We start from the raw sequence: 18775 nt of genomic DNA, 5'->3' as shown, positions 1-18775 counted from the left end.
AAAAACGGTGACAGCTAAGCTCAAAAGTCTAAAAAGTTTGTATCTAAAAACAAAAGTCCACAACAACATTTACACATTTATTAAAGTAAAAATCATGCTTTTTATGGAAAAACAATGTAGATAATCAGGGTTTTATATAACATAATGAATGTTTGAACAAATATAAATATGAAGCATATCAGAACCAGTGGGCAACACTCCATCACAATTGTAACAATCAAGCTTTTTATACAGTGCATACTGAACACCAATTAGTAATATTATCTTTTTTAAATTAATCATTGCATCTTGCTTTATTCACAATCTAATTATTTAGCATTAAACAGTCTATGCAAAGTAAATGAAACTTTCAGGTTCATTTCTTTTTCTTTTTTCTTTTTTTTTAACCAATACCACCAAATCTGCATGGATAAAAACTTAAATCTAATAAAATCTTTGATAAACCTTAATGCACATAATTGTAGCAAGAAATATAAATATTTTTTACATGTGAAATAATAGCAATAACAAAAAAGTATGAGGCCTGAGATGGGGAAAGTTATTGAATATAGCAAATATACTGTACTTTTCTTGTTTGTGAAAGTTTGTGAAAGAATAATTGAAGGAAATAATGAAATGATCAACTTTTACATGGAAACAAGCCAAAACTTTAATTAGAAACATCCAACCAGATCCCTTGTGCCACTTGCATATGGAAAAGTTTTCCCAAAAGAGCTAAAAAAGAATTCTGCACACTTAACTGCTGAAAGTTAGAGAGATTTATACAGAATCTTGGGAAAGAGAACTAAATATAAGAAATTCGATATTGCTGACTCTTTCCATCAGCACATGCTGAGTTTAGCATTACTGTACAGAACTCACCAAAAACAAAGCCACATACAGTTCCAGTTCAGGCTGCAGACACTTTGTATTTTAAAAAGTGTACACTTACTCTGTACATATTTTACAGTTGTTAAAATGACAGGTTCAAAGCAACTCATCACTAAAAAAGGTATATAAGTCAACAATCCTCTAGTTTGAAGTTATTAAAGCAACAAGCCACTTGTGCCCATGTGTTACAGTGATTTTACTATGATTAAGAGATTTTCTTAGGTGCAATGTGAAATTACAATCTGATAAAATACTCCAATTTTCAATTAATAATTAAATCAATAAATAATAAACACAAGCAATTGTTCCGCCAAGTAATGTAATTCAGTAGCTCAAATGTAGGCTGTGAACAGTTGCCAAGCAATGTAGCTAGCAACTTGGCAAATTAACATAAATTTAAACTGATGTACAGTCACAGGAGTGTCTCGTCCAACCCGGAACTATCCGTTTTAATATTAGAATATGATACATGTTATTTTTAAGTTGGGATTATAAAAGAATGTTTTGAGATGCAGAATGGAATAATGAAATGCAAATGAGATTTAAATCCAGTTCCTCTTTTACATATCTATAGCATGTGTAATCAAAAGTATAAGAACCAGCTAAAATAAGTCATTAGGAATACAGTAACATTTACTAATTGGCAAGTATTGGTAGTCTTAAAGTAACAGTAACATTTTAGCACTTGTTCTACAAATGAATGTAAATGTTTGTAAATAGTTCAAATTATGCATAAAAACAATAAACAAGTAGGCACAACTATTATATATACACTGGTGGCCAAAAGTTTGGAATAATGTACATATTTTGCTCTTATGGAAAGAAATTGATACTTTTATTCACCAAAGTTGCATTCATCCGATCACAATGTATAGTCAGGACATTAATAATGTGAAAAATTACTATTACAATTTGATTTTTTTTTCTTTTCTTTTTTTTTTTTTTACTTCTTAAACTACTTCAAAGAGTTCTCATCAAAAACATCCTCCACGTGCAGCAATGATAGCTTTGCAGATCCTTGGCATTCTAGCTGTCAGTTTGTCCAGATACTCAGGTGACATTTCACCCCACACTTCCTGTAGCACTTGCTATAGTTGTGGCTGTCTTGTCGGGCACTTCTCATGCACCTTACAGTCTAGCTGATCCCACAAAACTCAATGGGGTTAAGATCCATAACACTCTTTTCCAATTATCTGTTGTCCAATGTCTGTGTTTCTTTGCCAACTCAAACCTTTTCTTTTTTTTTTTTTTTTTTTTTTTTCCAAAAGTGGCCTAAAGCCTGCACCCCTGAGTCTTCTCTTTACTGTTGTACATGAAACTGGTGTTGAGCTGGTAGAATTCAATGAAGCTGTCAGCTGAGTACATGTGAGGCGTCTATTTCTCAAACTAGAGACTCTGATGTACTTATCCTCATTTAGTTGTACATCTGGCCTTCCACATCTCTTTCTATCCTTGTTAGAGCCAGTTGTGCTTTGTGTTGGAAGGCTGTAGTGTACCTTTGTATGAAATCATCATTTTTTTGGCAATTTCATGCATTGTATAGCCTTCATTCCTCAAAACAATGATTGACTGACGAGTTTCTATAGAAAGCTGTTTCCTAATATTGACTTTAAGACATGTCAGCCTATTGCATACTGTGGCAACTCAAAAACAAACACAAAGACAATGTTAAGCTTCATTTAACGAACCAAATAGCTTTCAACTGTGCTTGATATAACGGCAAGTGATTTTCTAGTACCAAATTAGCAATTTAGCATGATTACTCAAGGATAAGGTGTTGGAGTGATGGCTGCTGGAAATGAGACCTGTCTAGATTTGAACAAAAATAATTTTTTTCAAATAGTCATGGTGCTTTTTTTTTTTTTTACATCAGTAATGTCCTGACTATTCTTTGTGATCAGCTGAATGCCACTTTGTTGAAATAAAGTACCAATTTCCTTCCGAAACAGCAAAATCTGTACGTTTTTGTTAAGGACATCTACTTTGTGCATGACACGGGTCATTTTTCCAACAATTGTTTACAGACAGATTGTTTCACTTTTAATTGACTATAATCACAACTCCAGTGGGTCAGAAGTTTACATTCACTAAGTTAACTGTGTCTTTAAGCAGCTTGGAAAATTCCAGAAAATGATGGCATGCCTTTAGGCAATTAGCTTCTGATAGGCTAATTGGAGTCAAGTGGAGGTGTACCTGTGGATATATTTTAAGGCCTACCTTCAAACTCAGTGCCTCTTTGCTTGACATCATGGGAAAATCAAAAGAAATCAGCCAAGACCTCAGAAAAAAAATTTGTGGACCTCCACAAGTCTGGTTCATCCTTGGGAGCAATTTTTAAACACCTGAAGGTGCCACGTTCATCTGTACAAACAATAGTATGCAAGTATAAACACCATGGGACCATGCAGCCATCATACCGCTCAGGAAGAAGACGCATTCTGTCTCCTAGAGATGAACATAGTTTGGTGCGAAAAGTGCAAATCAATCCCAGAACAACAGCAAAGAACCTTGTGAAGATGCTGGAGGAAACAGGTAGATAAGTATCTATATCCACAGTAAAATGAGTCCTATATCGACATAATCTGAAAGGCTGCTCAGCAAGAAAGAAGCCAATGCTCCAAAACTGCCATAAAAAAGTCAGACTACAGTTTGCAAGTGCACATGGGGACAAATATCTTACTTTTTGGAGAAAATTAATCTGGTCTGATGAAACAAAAATTTTACTTTTTGGCCATAATGACCGTTTGGAGGGAAAAGGGTGAGGCTTGCAAGCCGGAGAACACCATCCCAACCGTGAAGCATGGGGGTGGCAGCATCATGTTGCGGGGATGCTTTGCTGCAGAAGTGACTGGTGCACTTCACAAAATAGATGGCATCATGAGGTAGGAAACTTATGTGGAGATATTGAAGCAACATCTCAAGACATCAGCCAGGAAGTTAAAGCTTGGTCGCAAATGGGTCTTCCTAATGGACAATGACCCCAAGTATACCCCCAAAGTTGTGGCAAAATGGCTTAAGGACAACAAAGTCAAGGTACTGGAGTGGCCATCACAAAGCCCTGACCTCAATCTGAAAGAAAATTTGTGGGCAGAACTGAAAAAGCGTGTGTGAGCAAGGAGGCATACAAACCTGACTCAGTTACACCAGTTCTGTCTGGAGGAATGGGCCAAAATTCCAGCAACTTATTGTGAGAAGCTTGTGAAAGGCTACCCAAAACGTTTGACCCAAGTTAAACAATTTAAAGGCAATGCTACCAAATACTAACAAACTGTATGTAAACTTCTGACCCACTGGGAATGTTATGAAAGAAATAAAAGCTGAAATAATTCATTCTCTCTACTATTATCCTGACATTTCACATTATTAAAATAAAGAAAAAAGTGACCCTAACTGACTTAAGACAGGCAATGTTTTCTACGATTAAATGTCAGGACTTGTGAAAAACTGAGTTTAAATGTATTTGGCTAAGGTGTATGTAAACTTCTGACTTCAACTGTCTATATCTATCTATCTATCTATATAGGGCTTGGGTGTGTCTAGTCCAGCTGAACGCCATTATGAATGCAGTTTCATATATTTGGGGATTTAGTAACTAAGGGGGCAAATACTTTTTAACACAGGCCCAGTTGGGACTGTATAACTTTTTTGCTAAAATAAATAACATTATCATTCCAATTACATTACATTTATTTATTTGGAACTGAACAAGAACATTAACCTAATTATGCAATATTTCAAAGAGTGTGGGGCATTTTAATAAAACAATCTACACAAACAAAAAGTAAAACTGCAGTGCCACAGCAACACTTAATAAAGGACAGAATAGTCTCTGCTTTTTTTAAAAAAAGCAGCAGCAAAGCAGTAGAGGTTTGGCTAACATGATAAGATTTTTTTTTCCAAGATAACAGCAGGTCGAATGAAGCTAATAAAATAGGTATTAAAAAAGCATGAGATGGCACTTAAAATTAGAAACATTTAATTTTTTTTTGGTCAATACTAGCCGACATTGCAGCTGGAGAATCTTAAGATACTTTGGTAGTCTATATTCAGAAAATGCTCTGTAAAAGTATAAGAGGACAAGACAAGCCTCAATGGGGTGATAATATGGGGAAATGAGGTTTCTGGCTGTGTGTGTGTGAGTACTTGAGCCATGGGGATTGTATAATGTATATTTTAGGAAAATTGGATTTTGCCCAAATTCCACACAGATCAGATAAAAAAACCAAAAAAACAACAACAATGTTTTTAATGGTCACAAGTTTTCTGTAGTCTTTCCATGTAGATTTTTTTAATTACTAGTTCCACAAAAATAAAAATTATGTCATCATTTACTAACCCTCATGTTATTTCAAATGTGTATGACTTTCTTCTGAAGCCATTCGACAGCACTGTGTGACATCAGAACAAAATGAAATGTTATTTACTGAAAATCTTCACTGAAAATGGATTATTGAACAAATCATGTGATTTAAAAAAAAAAAAAAAAAAAAAAATCATTCTTTTGAGTCAGTTGATCTATTGATCTGGTTCACAAAACCAGTTAGTCAACTCACTGACTCCATGATCCAGTTTCATTGTGGACAACAGTTGTCTGACGAGTCACATTATCAATGAAAAACAGATTGTTTTTCACAAAGCCATATGACTTCAAAAGACTTGGAATATACTGTAGTGCACAAGTCATGTCCATGTTTATTTATACTTCTAGAGTGCTTCTGCATTCTTTTTAAAGCTTGAAAGCCTCATCCCCCATTAGCTGTAACTGCATGGAAAAAAACAACATGAACTACCATAATTGAACTACAGTTTTAAACTAGATGGGTAGCTCAAAAGCAAACAATAGTTTTATGTTTGTGGTGAATTGCGAGTGAGGATCGTACAGTTGTTGATAGATGATGATCTCGGGGATCGACGATGGTCAGAGTGATTGCCAATAGCTGATGCCTATATGATTTATGATAGGATATTTGGCTCATTTTCCCATTAATGTAATAAATTATTATTATTATTATTATTAGGCTATTAATATTATCAAATTAATATTACAAATAATTTGCCCATAGACACACAGTCACGTGCTTGACGAAACACACTTTATTATATTATTAAGAACATATGACAGAAAAACCATCTATGCGCATGTATTACACACTGTTTGTACGGAGGCTTGCAGTCTCGTGGAACACGTGCATGTAAAAGGTTCTCAAACTTTCTTTGTTTCAGTCTTCTGAATTTTTTTTTTTTTTGCAAGAACAGTATTGTCTATGAGTGCTGCAGATCACCTCAGCTCAGGAGGTGCTTTGAGTTCAGTTCGTTTTATTTCCACAGAGCAGTTCATTGTGACCACAACTCTGCATCCTATACATCTGCGATTAAAACATAAAATAATACAAAAACACTTTATTTGTATAAATAAATACTGTATTTCTCCTGAGGTTACCTGTGGGTTTTTCTTTGTATCCTGAACAATCCTTCTGGCAGCTGTGGCTGAAATCTTTCTTGGTCTACCTGACCTTGACTTGGTATCAAGTGATCCCCAAATTTTCCACTTCTTAATAAGTGATTGATTACTGACTGGCATTTTCAAGGCTTTGGATATATTTTTATATCCTTTTCCATCTTTATAAAGTTCCATTACCTTGTTACGCAGGTCTTTTGACAGTTCTTTTCTGCTCCCCATGGCACAGTATATAGCCTGCTCAGTGCATCCACATGAGAGCTAAGAAACTCATTGACTATTTATACACAGACACTAACTGCAATTTAAAAAGCCACAGGTGTGGGAAATTAACCTTTAATTGCCATTTAAACCTGTGTGTGTCACCTTGTGTGTCTGTAACAAGGCCAAACATTCAAGGGTATGTACATTTTTGATCAGGGCCATTTGGGTGATTTCCGTTACCATTATGATTTGAAAAGGAGACAAACAACTATGTGATAATAAATGGCTTCATATGATCACTATCCTTAAATAAAGATTTTTTCATTTTGTCATATTTTCAAAATCAATGCCAAAATTTCACATTTTCTGCCAGGGTATGCACTTGGACTTTTGAGCACAACTGTATACACACACACACACACACACATATATATATATATATGTATGTATGTATGTATGTATATGTATGTGTATGTATGTATGTATGTATGTGTATATATATATATATATATATACATACATATATACATATATATATATATATATATATATATATATATATATATATATATATATAGTGAAAGAGGGAACAAAACAAATTTATTCACACACATTCCTGGACAACAAAATATCCGACTAGTAGAGAATGCACAGATGAAGTAGGTTCTTTGCCAAAGAGATGTTGCCCTTTACAACTGTTGTAAAGCCATTTTTCAAAAAGTTGAACAACACACATTTTAACTGCACAATCTTTTTTCCAGTTTTATTTTCATTTTTAATTAAAATAAATAAAAAATAAAGTTCAAAGTTTGAAATCAAGGTGTCTTGCTTTATTGTGTAGGCTTAACCCTAACCCTGCCTAACGAAAATTACCCCATAGTACCACCTAGAGTCCAACCAGCAGTAATACTGGTGTTCGTAACCACGATCATATCGGGTATTGGCAATCCAACCCTAGTCCACGTAGTATTCCATGAATATAACCTATGAATGTGTTTTCTTGTTCAGCCATATTCAAAGTCAAATTTACAATTGGGACAAGTGACCTGTTTTATATGCTGGTCTATTCTCTCACATGACAATCAGCCACAGACCCTTTATGGATTAGGTGTGCATTTCAAGGCAGTAGACTCAAACATACTGATCAGCCTGTTGGTACAAAAACACTATTTATTATCATGAGATTATGCTCTTTTTCGTCTGGTGCATATTGTAATGTATTCTGCCTCCTGCACTTGGTGACTAAGAGTAGTTGTTCTACTGATGCACACTTGTAAAATATTTCAGTATGCACACTGGTGCATTCTGACACTGGGGAAGAATTATTACATCTCTACTGACAAATTGGGATTTAAAAATTACCAGAAGTCTGTTATCAAGACTATACTAAAAGAAAAAAAAATCTAATAATCAATCTTTCTACAGTATTAGTTGTACCAACTGAATTTGGTGTCAATGTGCTATCTGAATTGCAATTGCTTTGCAACGCTTGTATGTATGCTTTGTGAAAAGAGCTAATGTAAACAGTCTGGACTATGCCAAATAAAACCACAAAAATTGTATTTTACATTTGATTTCTGACTGTTTACTTGAACACTTGATACTACTGTTGGAAAGCATAAAGCAGAGAAATTCTTGGCTGCATGCCATTGTTTATTTAATAAAATATTTACATTTAATTTAAACTACTTTATTTAATATTTATTTTCAATATTTAAAAAATAAATATCTGTTAATATTTAGATTTATTCATAGCTATAAGATCCAGCTCCCATCCTGCATGATGTCCAACTTCCACTGCTACGTGTCGCTGAGTGATGACGACTAACTGCAGCATGTGCCGGCCAGGCTTCACTTCAGTCTGCTACGATGGACTTCACAGAGGATGAACTGATGCCAACTCCAAGACATGGGACACTTCATGTGCCACTGCTTGAACCTTGGACTCAGCATGGACTTCACCAAAATTACCTGTCATAAGCTTCCAGCTGGACTGCAATGCCCCTCACTGACTGTTCCCTGTATCATCTTGATCAAAGAATGGACTACACTCTTTTAAAATGGAATACGTAGACAATGAATTAACTGGCAACTAAAGCCTTCATCAGCCAAATATCAAAGCACACTGCATCTGCATGCACTTCCACAGTTAATACAGGATGGACTTCAAAGACCGTCACTAATCTTACAGTTCATACAACAATATTTTGTTTAAACATTGGCCACTAACATTTACTTAGTGTACTCATTTAAACCATGACTAGTTCTACACATAAATAACTAATATTGGCATTATATTCATATAGTTTAGCCAGAAGGGAGTGAGTCTTGATTCTCCCATGGTTGTTTTTCTCCATTAACCAACATCTTATGGAGTTTTTTTGTTCCTTGACACGGTCGTCTTTGGCTTGCTCACTTGGGGGTATAAAAACTATTATAAAACTATTATATATATATATATATATATATATATATATATATATATATATATATATATACATACACACACACACACGCACGCACACACGTTATATTATAAGTACAATATTATACAATATTATTTATTTATTAAAGCACAATCTAGAATCACATTTTTATCATACAGCACATTGATGAATAAAACATTACAGCTTTATTTTTTGTTTTAGCATAATTTCCTGTACAGCTGCTTTGAAACAACGTCTGTTGTGAAAAGCGCTATACAAATAAAAATGAAATAATGTAAATATATTTATTTACTACTTCATATATTTATATATATATATATATTACTCTATATAATATTTACTTATAAAGGAGTATCTTTAATATATTATCTTTTATTTCTGTGGTATCGACATTTGTTTTGAGAATTTGGAAATTTCAGTGGTATTTATATCAGCTACGTAAATTTTGGTATTGTGACGAACCGACTGCCAACCATGTCCACATTTTTATACAATAAGGGACAGTGCTGACAATCTGCAGCTAAAGATACATTTGGCAAGCAAACGGGAAGTCCAACAGTATGCAGCACGCCTACCAATTCTGGTCAAATTGCCCAGTGTGATGTTGCCAACATGTGATATATTCATCAAGAGCGAGTTAGTTTTAATCATGACTCATGTATTCTAGGCTGGTTGTGGTGGATACTCTAGCACTAATGTGACTGTATTCACAAAACACCACTAATGGTTTGTGTGTCATCCACACATAAACAAACACAAACAAATGTGCACATATCCTTGAGCAAGGTCAATCGAGAAAGCTTTTCATATTCTAATTGGGACGCTGGGCTCACATATTGCCTGGGAGATGAAGTATTATTGGGCTTTTGCAGCAGCGCAGATGTAAATGTCGGCTAACGCTTTGGATCAATCCAAACACTGTGATCCAGGAAAGATGAAGTGTTGATGAACCAACTTATTACATACATCAAAAAAGTCAAGGCGGATTTTTCCAATTACTAAAATGTACTTCCGGTTTTGATCACAAAACTATATATGAATGCGAGAGCAATGGTATGATTTTGAAACTGACATTACAGTGAGGTAAGCCACATCTTATCATGCTGCTAAGTACTAGTAAAGGCAATCTAAACAGGTAAAGGGATAGTTCATCCAAAATATGCAAATTCTGTCATCAGTCACTCACATTTATGTTGTTACAACTCTGTTTGTTTTTCTTTCTTCCATGGAACACAAAAGGAGATGTTAGGCAGAATGTTAGCCACAGTCACCATTCAGTTTAATCAGAAAAGTAGTGACTGAGGGTGAGTAAATTATGACAGAATTTTCATTTTTGTGTAAACTCTCAGATTGATCAGAACTTAAGACAGAATGTGGAAAAGTGGGTGCTCATTTCAGATTACTGGTATGTGAATTATGTTTTGAGATTTATCACTGGAATTAGGGTTGGATGGTATGATTGTATACTAGGAGCAATGGTAGAAATGTGTCAACCAGAAGAGATTTTGTATACTGTTTATACGGTAGATTTATTTGCATGGGTATCAGCGGGCAGGACTGTTTAAAGTTATTTACATAATAGCAATGTAAAAACATGGAATAATGTTAAAATACAGAGCAGGACGAGTCCCAAAAAAGTCGAGACGAGGAAGGAGTTTAGTTCAGTTTAGTCACAATTTACAAGCAACATGCCACATAATATAGTATTTATATAATATAGAATTCAATTGCCGTGCTGTCACAGGTGTGTATATCTGCTATTTCACAATGGCGTTGAATGTTCGCTCATTCAAATAAAAATTTAGATTTTTTTCAAGTTTTTAAATATTAGTGTTACTCTTTTGAGTGCTTGGTTTCATAACTCAAGAGTTACAAAATGTGAACCTGTTTTTGCACTGATACCCAGCTTATTAAACTGTTATGAATGAGATGGTGTACAACCTTTTATTTGTAGAGAATTTTTCATTTCAAGGTTTCACATTTTTTTCTCTCTCTCTCCACTAACTAACATCTAATGGAGTTTTGGGTTCCTTGCAACCTTTGGCTTGCTCACTGGGTGCCTAAAGACAAATAATTATTAAGGCACGATTTTCAGTGGCATTTTTCAATCAAAAGGCTCAACGAGGATTTAAGACATTATAGTCATTACAGCATACTCTTTGGTAAAGCTGCTTTGAAAAAGGTGTATTTTAAAAAAGTGCTTTAATTCACTGGATTATGTAAATTAATTACATGGTCAGTTAATGTATAAACCATTTATTCCATTACATTTCCAAGAAAAATAACTATATTGCTGTATTTTCACCATGACACAAAATTACTCATACTGTGGTATAACACTGTGGTTGTAAAGTATTAACGTCAAGAACTGCCTCATGAAAAAAAAGTGCAAACTGGTTGTGTGAAAATGATGTACTTGTCAGGTGTCCCTCTTACAGAGACGGCAGTCTGACTGGATTTCAGTTTGAATGCCCTTGAGACACCAGGATCAACTAAATCCTAGATAAAACACTTTTATTCCAGATGAGCTGCGGTATTGTGGAACCAAACGAAAGCCTGTATCTCAGTCATCCATGTCTGGGCATCGAACAAGCTGTGCCTGACTCTGTTTGTATCACTTTGCACCACAGAGTCTCAGAAGATAGTCCTGCGGTTAGCATTTGTGGGTTTTGCAACAATACAGTTGTTCCTTGCCAGCTCTGGATCAACCCGACGCTTGGCATCAGAGCTTAAGTGCAAGTGGAGATTAATACTGATGACATAGTGCTGTAGCCCTCTCATTTTTCATTAAATCTGTCAGCTAATGGTAAATTGGGTCCTGCATCACTCTCAACAAAGCATAGTGAATACAGCCAGTGCATATGTGGTTACACGTGCTTGTGCGTAAAATGAAATGACTGCAAGGTAGCAATGACCTTGTCTGCAGTCACAGTGGTGTCTGCTGCCACTACTTCAGACCACTCCTTTCTTTTGACTAATCCAGAGATTTGAACTCCAAACACAACCTAACTAGCTCATCATCCAGGCTCTGAAAGACATAGTGGGCAAACAACAAATACTGATCCCCTCCACAAAGTTAATACTCCTTGTCAAACTTCAAAGTACTTGAATATAAGGTTGTATTTAAGGAATAGTTCACATAATTTAAAACTTTCATGATCATTTGTTCACATTGTTGTAAACCCATATGACTTTCTTCTATGAAACATGTTAGGAAGAATGACAGCCACAGCCACCATTCACTTTCATTGTATATATATAAAAAAAATGCAATGACAGTGAATGGTGACTTAGACTAACATTCTGCCTGATATCTCCTCCTTTTATGCTCCACAGAAGACAGACATATGGGTTTGGATGGAAAACATAATGAGCAAATGATGACAGTTTTCATTTGTGAACCGTCATCCCATTAAATGCATTGCAATGCAATTGGAATGGGGCACAATGGTTGCTTCGTTGTCCAACAACCGAATAGTCGATTGGTAAAGTCGATCAATTCAAGTAGAACTTCTTTTGTTTTGTTTTTATATTTTTTATCGGCTGCTTGCACGCTAAAACCCTCTCATAAAAGTTGCGCCTTTAAATTCATTGCCTTTAAAATACCACCACTTCAGCCAAATACTTTTAAATGGACGTCTTTGGCCATTGCATCGTGTCTTGCGCTGTTTGTGTGTCCTGCTATAAATGCTGCATTTTTAAAATGTGGTGTGAAGTACAGTCCAAATTACAAAAATAGTCAAACTTTTAGGCCTGATCTTGACTAATCCTTTTTAGTTTGAAAACTCCATTTTCAGATTCCAAACCTCACCATTTTCCATAGCAGGCAGTAATGGAGAGCCTCTGTTTTCGATGGAGTCAAACGCTGTTCCAGTGTGGATGAGGTGCGAATGTAATGAAATCAATACATTTTTCAAACTAAAACATATCAGCATGGAAGTGGGCTTAAAAACATGTCTTTTTCTGTAACATTGCAATGTGCTTCATCTGGCTGTTTTTGAACGAATCTTATGTAAACAGCCCCAAAGTCCCACATTTGATTGGGGATCAGGTAAATCCAAAAACCTCCTTAAGACCGATAAATCGACTAGTCGTTCAGGCAACACACCAATAAGCCGATTATGAAATGTGCAAAACCCTACAATACAAAAAGTAGATATTGCAATGTGCATTGATCTATCTAATCTGCAGAACACTGTCTGTCTTCATTTACATAATCAAAAAAGAGAACTTATCCCAGTGCTATTTGTGCCTCCCACTGCCTAATTACTTTAATGAAATGGATCCCAATTAAATCCCGTCTCATTTATTCGGTTTTTCTGGTCAGTAACTCAAGCCTTTCCATGATCATATGAACCAATGAGGGATTGACATAACTGAATTTGAATTTGAAAACGCTTGTCATTTTGGTCTTAGATTGTCTTCCTTCATAATTAAATGCATCACATTAATAGTGGTTAGCATGGGTGTAATTTGAGTGCCAGCCACAACAAGTCCTATTATGCAGAGCCGTACCCAAGTTTGAGCTCAATGGAGAATAAGGGACTCCAGTCAAGCAGGCTTGTGAATAACAAAATCACATTGTGATTTTGATGGTAATATAGTGTATTTAGATGCACAATTTTGGGGCAAACGTGACAATTTTTTCACCTCTCAAGTCGAAAGCCTTCCATTCTGAGTTGATTCTCTGCATAACTCATTTCTTCTCTGGACTGAGAGCTACATTACTCAAGAATGGATGTAGTTATAATAAGAGATATTGTAAGAAGCTCCGCACCTGTAAATTGGGTCTTGCATCACCATCATCTTGCTTTCGTCCCAGGTCCATTCTTTTTTCTGCAGGAAATGAGAGTGATTGTTTCAGTATACCACATGCCAAGCTTTAATGTATGAGAATATATCCTAGGCAGAAGCTTCCTCTATCATTTCTAATTTAAGTTCTAACTCTATGTTAAACCAAAAAAGAACAGCATGAGGCAACGTATGATGCAGAAATTGCACTGACTCTACCCACTGACAAGAAGCTTTAAGGGATCTTGCCTAAGGACAAAACCATCCCAAAAAGCAGCTTAAGGCAAAGTATCTTCCCAAAGGGTGATCACAGAAGAGCAGGACTGTGATCTCTGTAACCCTCCAATTGCTTGCTCACGTCAGATCTTAAAAAATAGCATGATCAAACACCCAGCTTTTAAACTAGCAGCCTGAAGCTAAAACCAGATTGTTACCATCATCCCTATCTAAATTATGGCCTGCAGTTGTTACTTAAAAAATGTGGAGGCTCAATCCCTAAGCAATCTGTTAATTCTACACCAACTACTGGCTAATATTATATTACATATTGTAAAATATATACAGTACTGTGCAAGTCTTACGCACATTGAAATGTGTCACAAAAACAATTGTCTTCAGATTGTTGTTTTATTTCTTCTGCATTAGTGTGTCGAAGGAAATATAAATTTTAGATTTCCAAACATTCCTTTTGCAAATAGAACAGAACAATGGATGGTATGGCCCAAAAAAGCCTGGATCTAAACATCAAGTCAGTCTGGGATTACATGGAGAGACACAAGCAATTAATTGTGGCAAGTTCTGTAAGATGCTTTGAACAACCTGTAGGCCAACAACCTTGAAAAACTGTGTGCAAGTGCACCTAGGAGAGAATTGGTGCCGTTTTAAAGGCAACCAAATAACGATTAAGGGTACGTTTACACGACAACGATGTACTAAAAACGGAAACGTTTGTCCTTTGCGTTTTTGAAAAGTTTCGCGTACAGACGACAACATTGTCAAAATGATCCCCGTTCACACGGATCCACAAAAAGCATTCTTCCACAGAGTGGCGAATACAAACAATGAAGATGGCATCGAGCAATTTTGTCTGGACGGATGATGAGGTTGCTTTATTACTACAATTACTTTGCTGGAGAAGCAACAATAAACTCAAAATCTTGAGCAGCACAAACACAGTCCTGTAGTCCGCCATTGTAGTTTTGAATGTCTCGCGCATTGTTTTGAAGTACTCGTCTGCATGCCTATAGACCTAACACGTAATACGCATGTGCATGACTTCATAATTTTTCACAAATTCACGTTTTTGTATGTTTACACGGAGATGATAACGGCATCGTTTTCAAAAACTTTTGTTTGCATTTTCAGGCCCCAAAACAAGTTGTCGTGTAAACGAACCTTAGTGTGTTTTGTTGGTGTTTTTGTTTTTATTGTTTACTGCACTTTGTATGCAGTGAATTGAAAAATAAACATTGTTCATGGCATTTTAAAAACATCCTCTCTATACAACATTTTTCACTGCCAAAATCGTTTGCATTTTATGCATGTATATTACTGATGTCAAAAGTACCGGTACTTCGTTACCAAGTCGATAAAAAAAAAAAAAAAGGACTGATGTAACGATACCAGTGTATGTGCAGCACTGGTAGTGCCAAGCACCGACTCAATTCGCTGCTCACCACTACTGGGGGGTAGTTACTTACAGAAGTAATAAGGTAAAGTAAGCATTGAAGTGTTGTTGTGGAGGCGGTCAGATGCAAATGTCTACCACAGTGTGACATCACAATGTGGAGGAAGTTGAGAACGAGTCATTTTGACAGCTTGGTTTCAACAAATGCTCTTTTTGCTGTGAGGAAGTTTTAAGTTCTGAAACTTACAGTATGTTTTTATAGTATAATGAACTCTTACGTATTAAAAGATCAAGGAAAATGTGATTCCTCATGTCATGACTCCTTCAAATAAATATACAGTCTGCATGTGCTGCATGCTGCAAGTGAATATTTGAAGCAGCTAAAATGCAGAAATGACTTCATTTAATGAGCATCGTGCGCTTGTGCTTGTTGTAGTAGATGGCAGAAAAGAGTGCTCATTTACTGTGACGAGCGCAGTGCCTGCAGACTACATCACAGCATTTTGTGCTTCAATACTTACACTGGGTCATATTAACAACACCTTAGCCGGAAGTGTGAAAGTACCATCATAACCACTAAACAAGATAGGCTTTTACTTAATAAAAGACTGATACAAAATAGAAGCTTGACGTGTAATTTTAGGAAATCGCTACAAAAGTTAAAAAATGTGTTTTGTTGAAAAGTAATTGTTCCATTTTTGTTTGATTAAACTTTTGAATCATTTCATTAGATACAATTTTGATGATGAAACTGAATTTAACTTTAAAACATGGAATTTAGAAAACAAAATTGGAAATCTGGATTTTTTTTTTATAGAATTTAGAAAAAATAGGGCCCATGCAAAGCAATGTTTACTTAATTGAGAAACACTCCAAGAAAACATTATTGTTTTAATTCATTATTTAAATTTAACAATTAAATAGGCTAAAGGAGTTTGTTCAATAGCATATTACCTATTTTTTCTGTGGTATCGAAATAGGAATCGAGAATAATGACATTTTATATGTATCGGTACTGACTTCTGAAATGTTGGTATTGTGACAACACTAATATATATATGTGTGTGTGTGTTTGTTTATAAACACAGACACATACACTATTAATACACGTATATATTTTAGGATTAGCAAATGTACATTCATAACAGTTTGAAACGGCATGAAAATTTAGGATTAGGATTTGTCCCCTGATTAAAAACTCCGGCTCTAGTTAATGCTTCTGTTCATATAGGTACTTAACACTTACACTGGCTAAAAGTTTGGCATAATGTACAGATTCTGCTGTTTTGGAAGGAAATTGGTACTTTAATTCACCAAAGTGGCATTCAACTGATCACAAAGTATAGTCAGGACATTACTGATAAAACAGCACCATCACTATTTGAAAAAAGTCATTTTTGATCAAATCTAGACAGGCCCCACTTCCAGCAGCCATCACTTCAACACCTTACCCTTGAGTAATCATGCTAAATTGCTAATTTGGTACTATAAAATCACTTGCCATTATATCAAACACAGTTGAAAGCTATTTGGTTCGTTAAATGAAGCTTAACATTGTCTTAGTGTTTGTTTTTGAGTTGCCACAGTATGCAACAGACTGGCATGTCTTAAGGTCAATATTAGGTCAGAAATGGCAACAAAAAAAACCAGGAATGAAGGCTATACAATGCTTGAAATTGCCAAAAAAAAAAAAAAAAAAAGATTTCATACAAAGGTGTACACTACAGTCTTCAAAGACAAAGGACAACTGGCTCTACCAAGGACAGAAAGAGTTGCGAAAGGCCAGATGTACAACTAACAAGAGGATAAGTACATCAGAGTCTCTAGTTTTAGAAATAGACGCCTCACATATCCTCAGCTGACAGCTTCACTGAATTCTACCCACTCAACACCAGTTTCATGTACAACAGTAAAGAGAAGACTCAGGGGTGCAGGCCTTATGGGAAGAATTGCAAAGAAAAAGCCACTTTTGAAACAGAAAGAAAAAAAAAGAAAAAAAGCTTTTGTGGGATCAGCTAGACTGTAAGGTGCGTGAGAAGTGCCCAACAAGACAGCCACATCTATGGCAAGTGCTACAGGAAGCGTGGGGTGAAATGTCACCTGAGTCTCTGGACAAACCGACAGCTAGATTGTCAAGGATCTGCAAAGCTGTCATTGCTGCACGTGGAGGAGTTTTTGATGAGAACTCTTTGAAGTAGTTTAAGAAGTTCTGAACATTTTTTTTTTTCAAACTGTAATAGTAATTTTTCACATTATTAATGTCCTGACTATACATTGTGATCTGTTCAATGCCACCTTGGTGAATAAAAGTACCAATTTCTTTCCATAAGAGCAGAATCTGTATATTATTCCAAACTTTTGTATATTAATTCAATTCCTTAATACTACAGCCCAAAAAAAAACAACATTTTATGGCTTTGTTACGCCCATCTGATCTAAATGGAGTTGCTTTACTGATATTTCCTGTCAGCACTGGGAGTAAGTCTTATTGAGCTAATAGGACACAATTTATGGCAAAGCATCATCATTTATAATAGCTAATTATACTGTAGATCATTGCAAAGACTTTCTCTAGTCTTCACCACTGCCAAAAATACTGATAAAGAGTCCCTGGTGCATTTCAGACATTTTTTCAGACAGGCTTTCTACGGCAAAATCGTTTGTTACTTGGCTGTAATGGATTACTGATTTAAATTAATAGCATGTTATTGCTATTGTCAAGAACCACTGTTTTATCCATGGCACAGTATGAATTTTCCACTTGTCTTAACAGGAGATAAGTAGAACAAATTAGTTTAAGAACCCTTAAGATAACTGCACTTGAATGGAACTTCTTTGTAAATTGACCTGTTTTGAGGTAATTCAGTTTATCAGATTGCTATTGATTGCGATTTTCTTAAGAGGACCATGATGATGATCACAAATGATGATGATTCTCATACTGTCACCACAGGACTTGGGTGGTTTATTATAGCTTGAACAATGTGTGGGGAGCAAAGAAATACACAAAGGTACTGACCACCTCTTTTGAGCAGTTTTAAAGTATTACATTGAATATCAAATCATTAAACAAAACTCAAAGACAAATATTAATTGAATAAAAGTTCACCTTTTTCTTTTTCCGCAGCGCTACCTTCACCCCGTCAACAGACACAATGATGTTGACTTTCTTCTTTTTGATGTTCTTCACTTTAAATTCATACTGTAACAAATGAAACGAGAGAAAAAAGAATCATAATGGGGTAAATTTCAATACAGAGCTATTATTTTTACACCATTCCAGCACGCCCAAGGACAGCTCTATTAATTAAATTAAATCAGAAACCCTGTTGAAATAAAGCCATTCACTCTCTGCAAACATCAATAACTTTGCCTATA

At 35.4% G+C, this 18775-nt stretch overlaps 1 protein-coding gene across 1 annotated transcript in view; it reads right to left on the bottom strand.

Moving 5' to 3' along the window:
* LOC127449267 (carboxyl-terminal PDZ ligand of neuronal nitric oxide synthase protein-like) overlaps positions 1 to 18775 on the bottom strand; it is a 167178-nt gene that overhangs the window by 102471 nt on the left and 45932 nt on the right. The window contains exons 3-4 of the mRNA XM_051712588.1: positions 18507 to 18599; positions 13757 to 13815 (exon numbers count right to left, since the gene is read on the bottom strand). Of these exons, the coding sequence (XP_051568548.1) occupies positions 13757 to 13815; positions 18507 to 18599 (152 nt within the window). The remainder of the gene's footprint in view (positions 1 to 13756; positions 13816 to 18506; positions 18600 to 18775) is intronic.

Source organism: Myxocyprinus asiaticus, chromosome 12, assembly GCF_019703515.2.
Source record: "Myxocyprinus asiaticus isolate MX2 ecotype Aquarium Trade chromosome 12, UBuf_Myxa_2, whole genome shotgun sequence".
Taxonomy (NCBI): domain Eukaryota; kingdom Metazoa; phylum Chordata; class Actinopteri; order Cypriniformes; family Catostomidae; genus Myxocyprinus; species Myxocyprinus asiaticus.
Note: the sequence above shows the minus strand (reverse complement) of the source record. Positions and strands in the feature narration are given on the sequence as shown.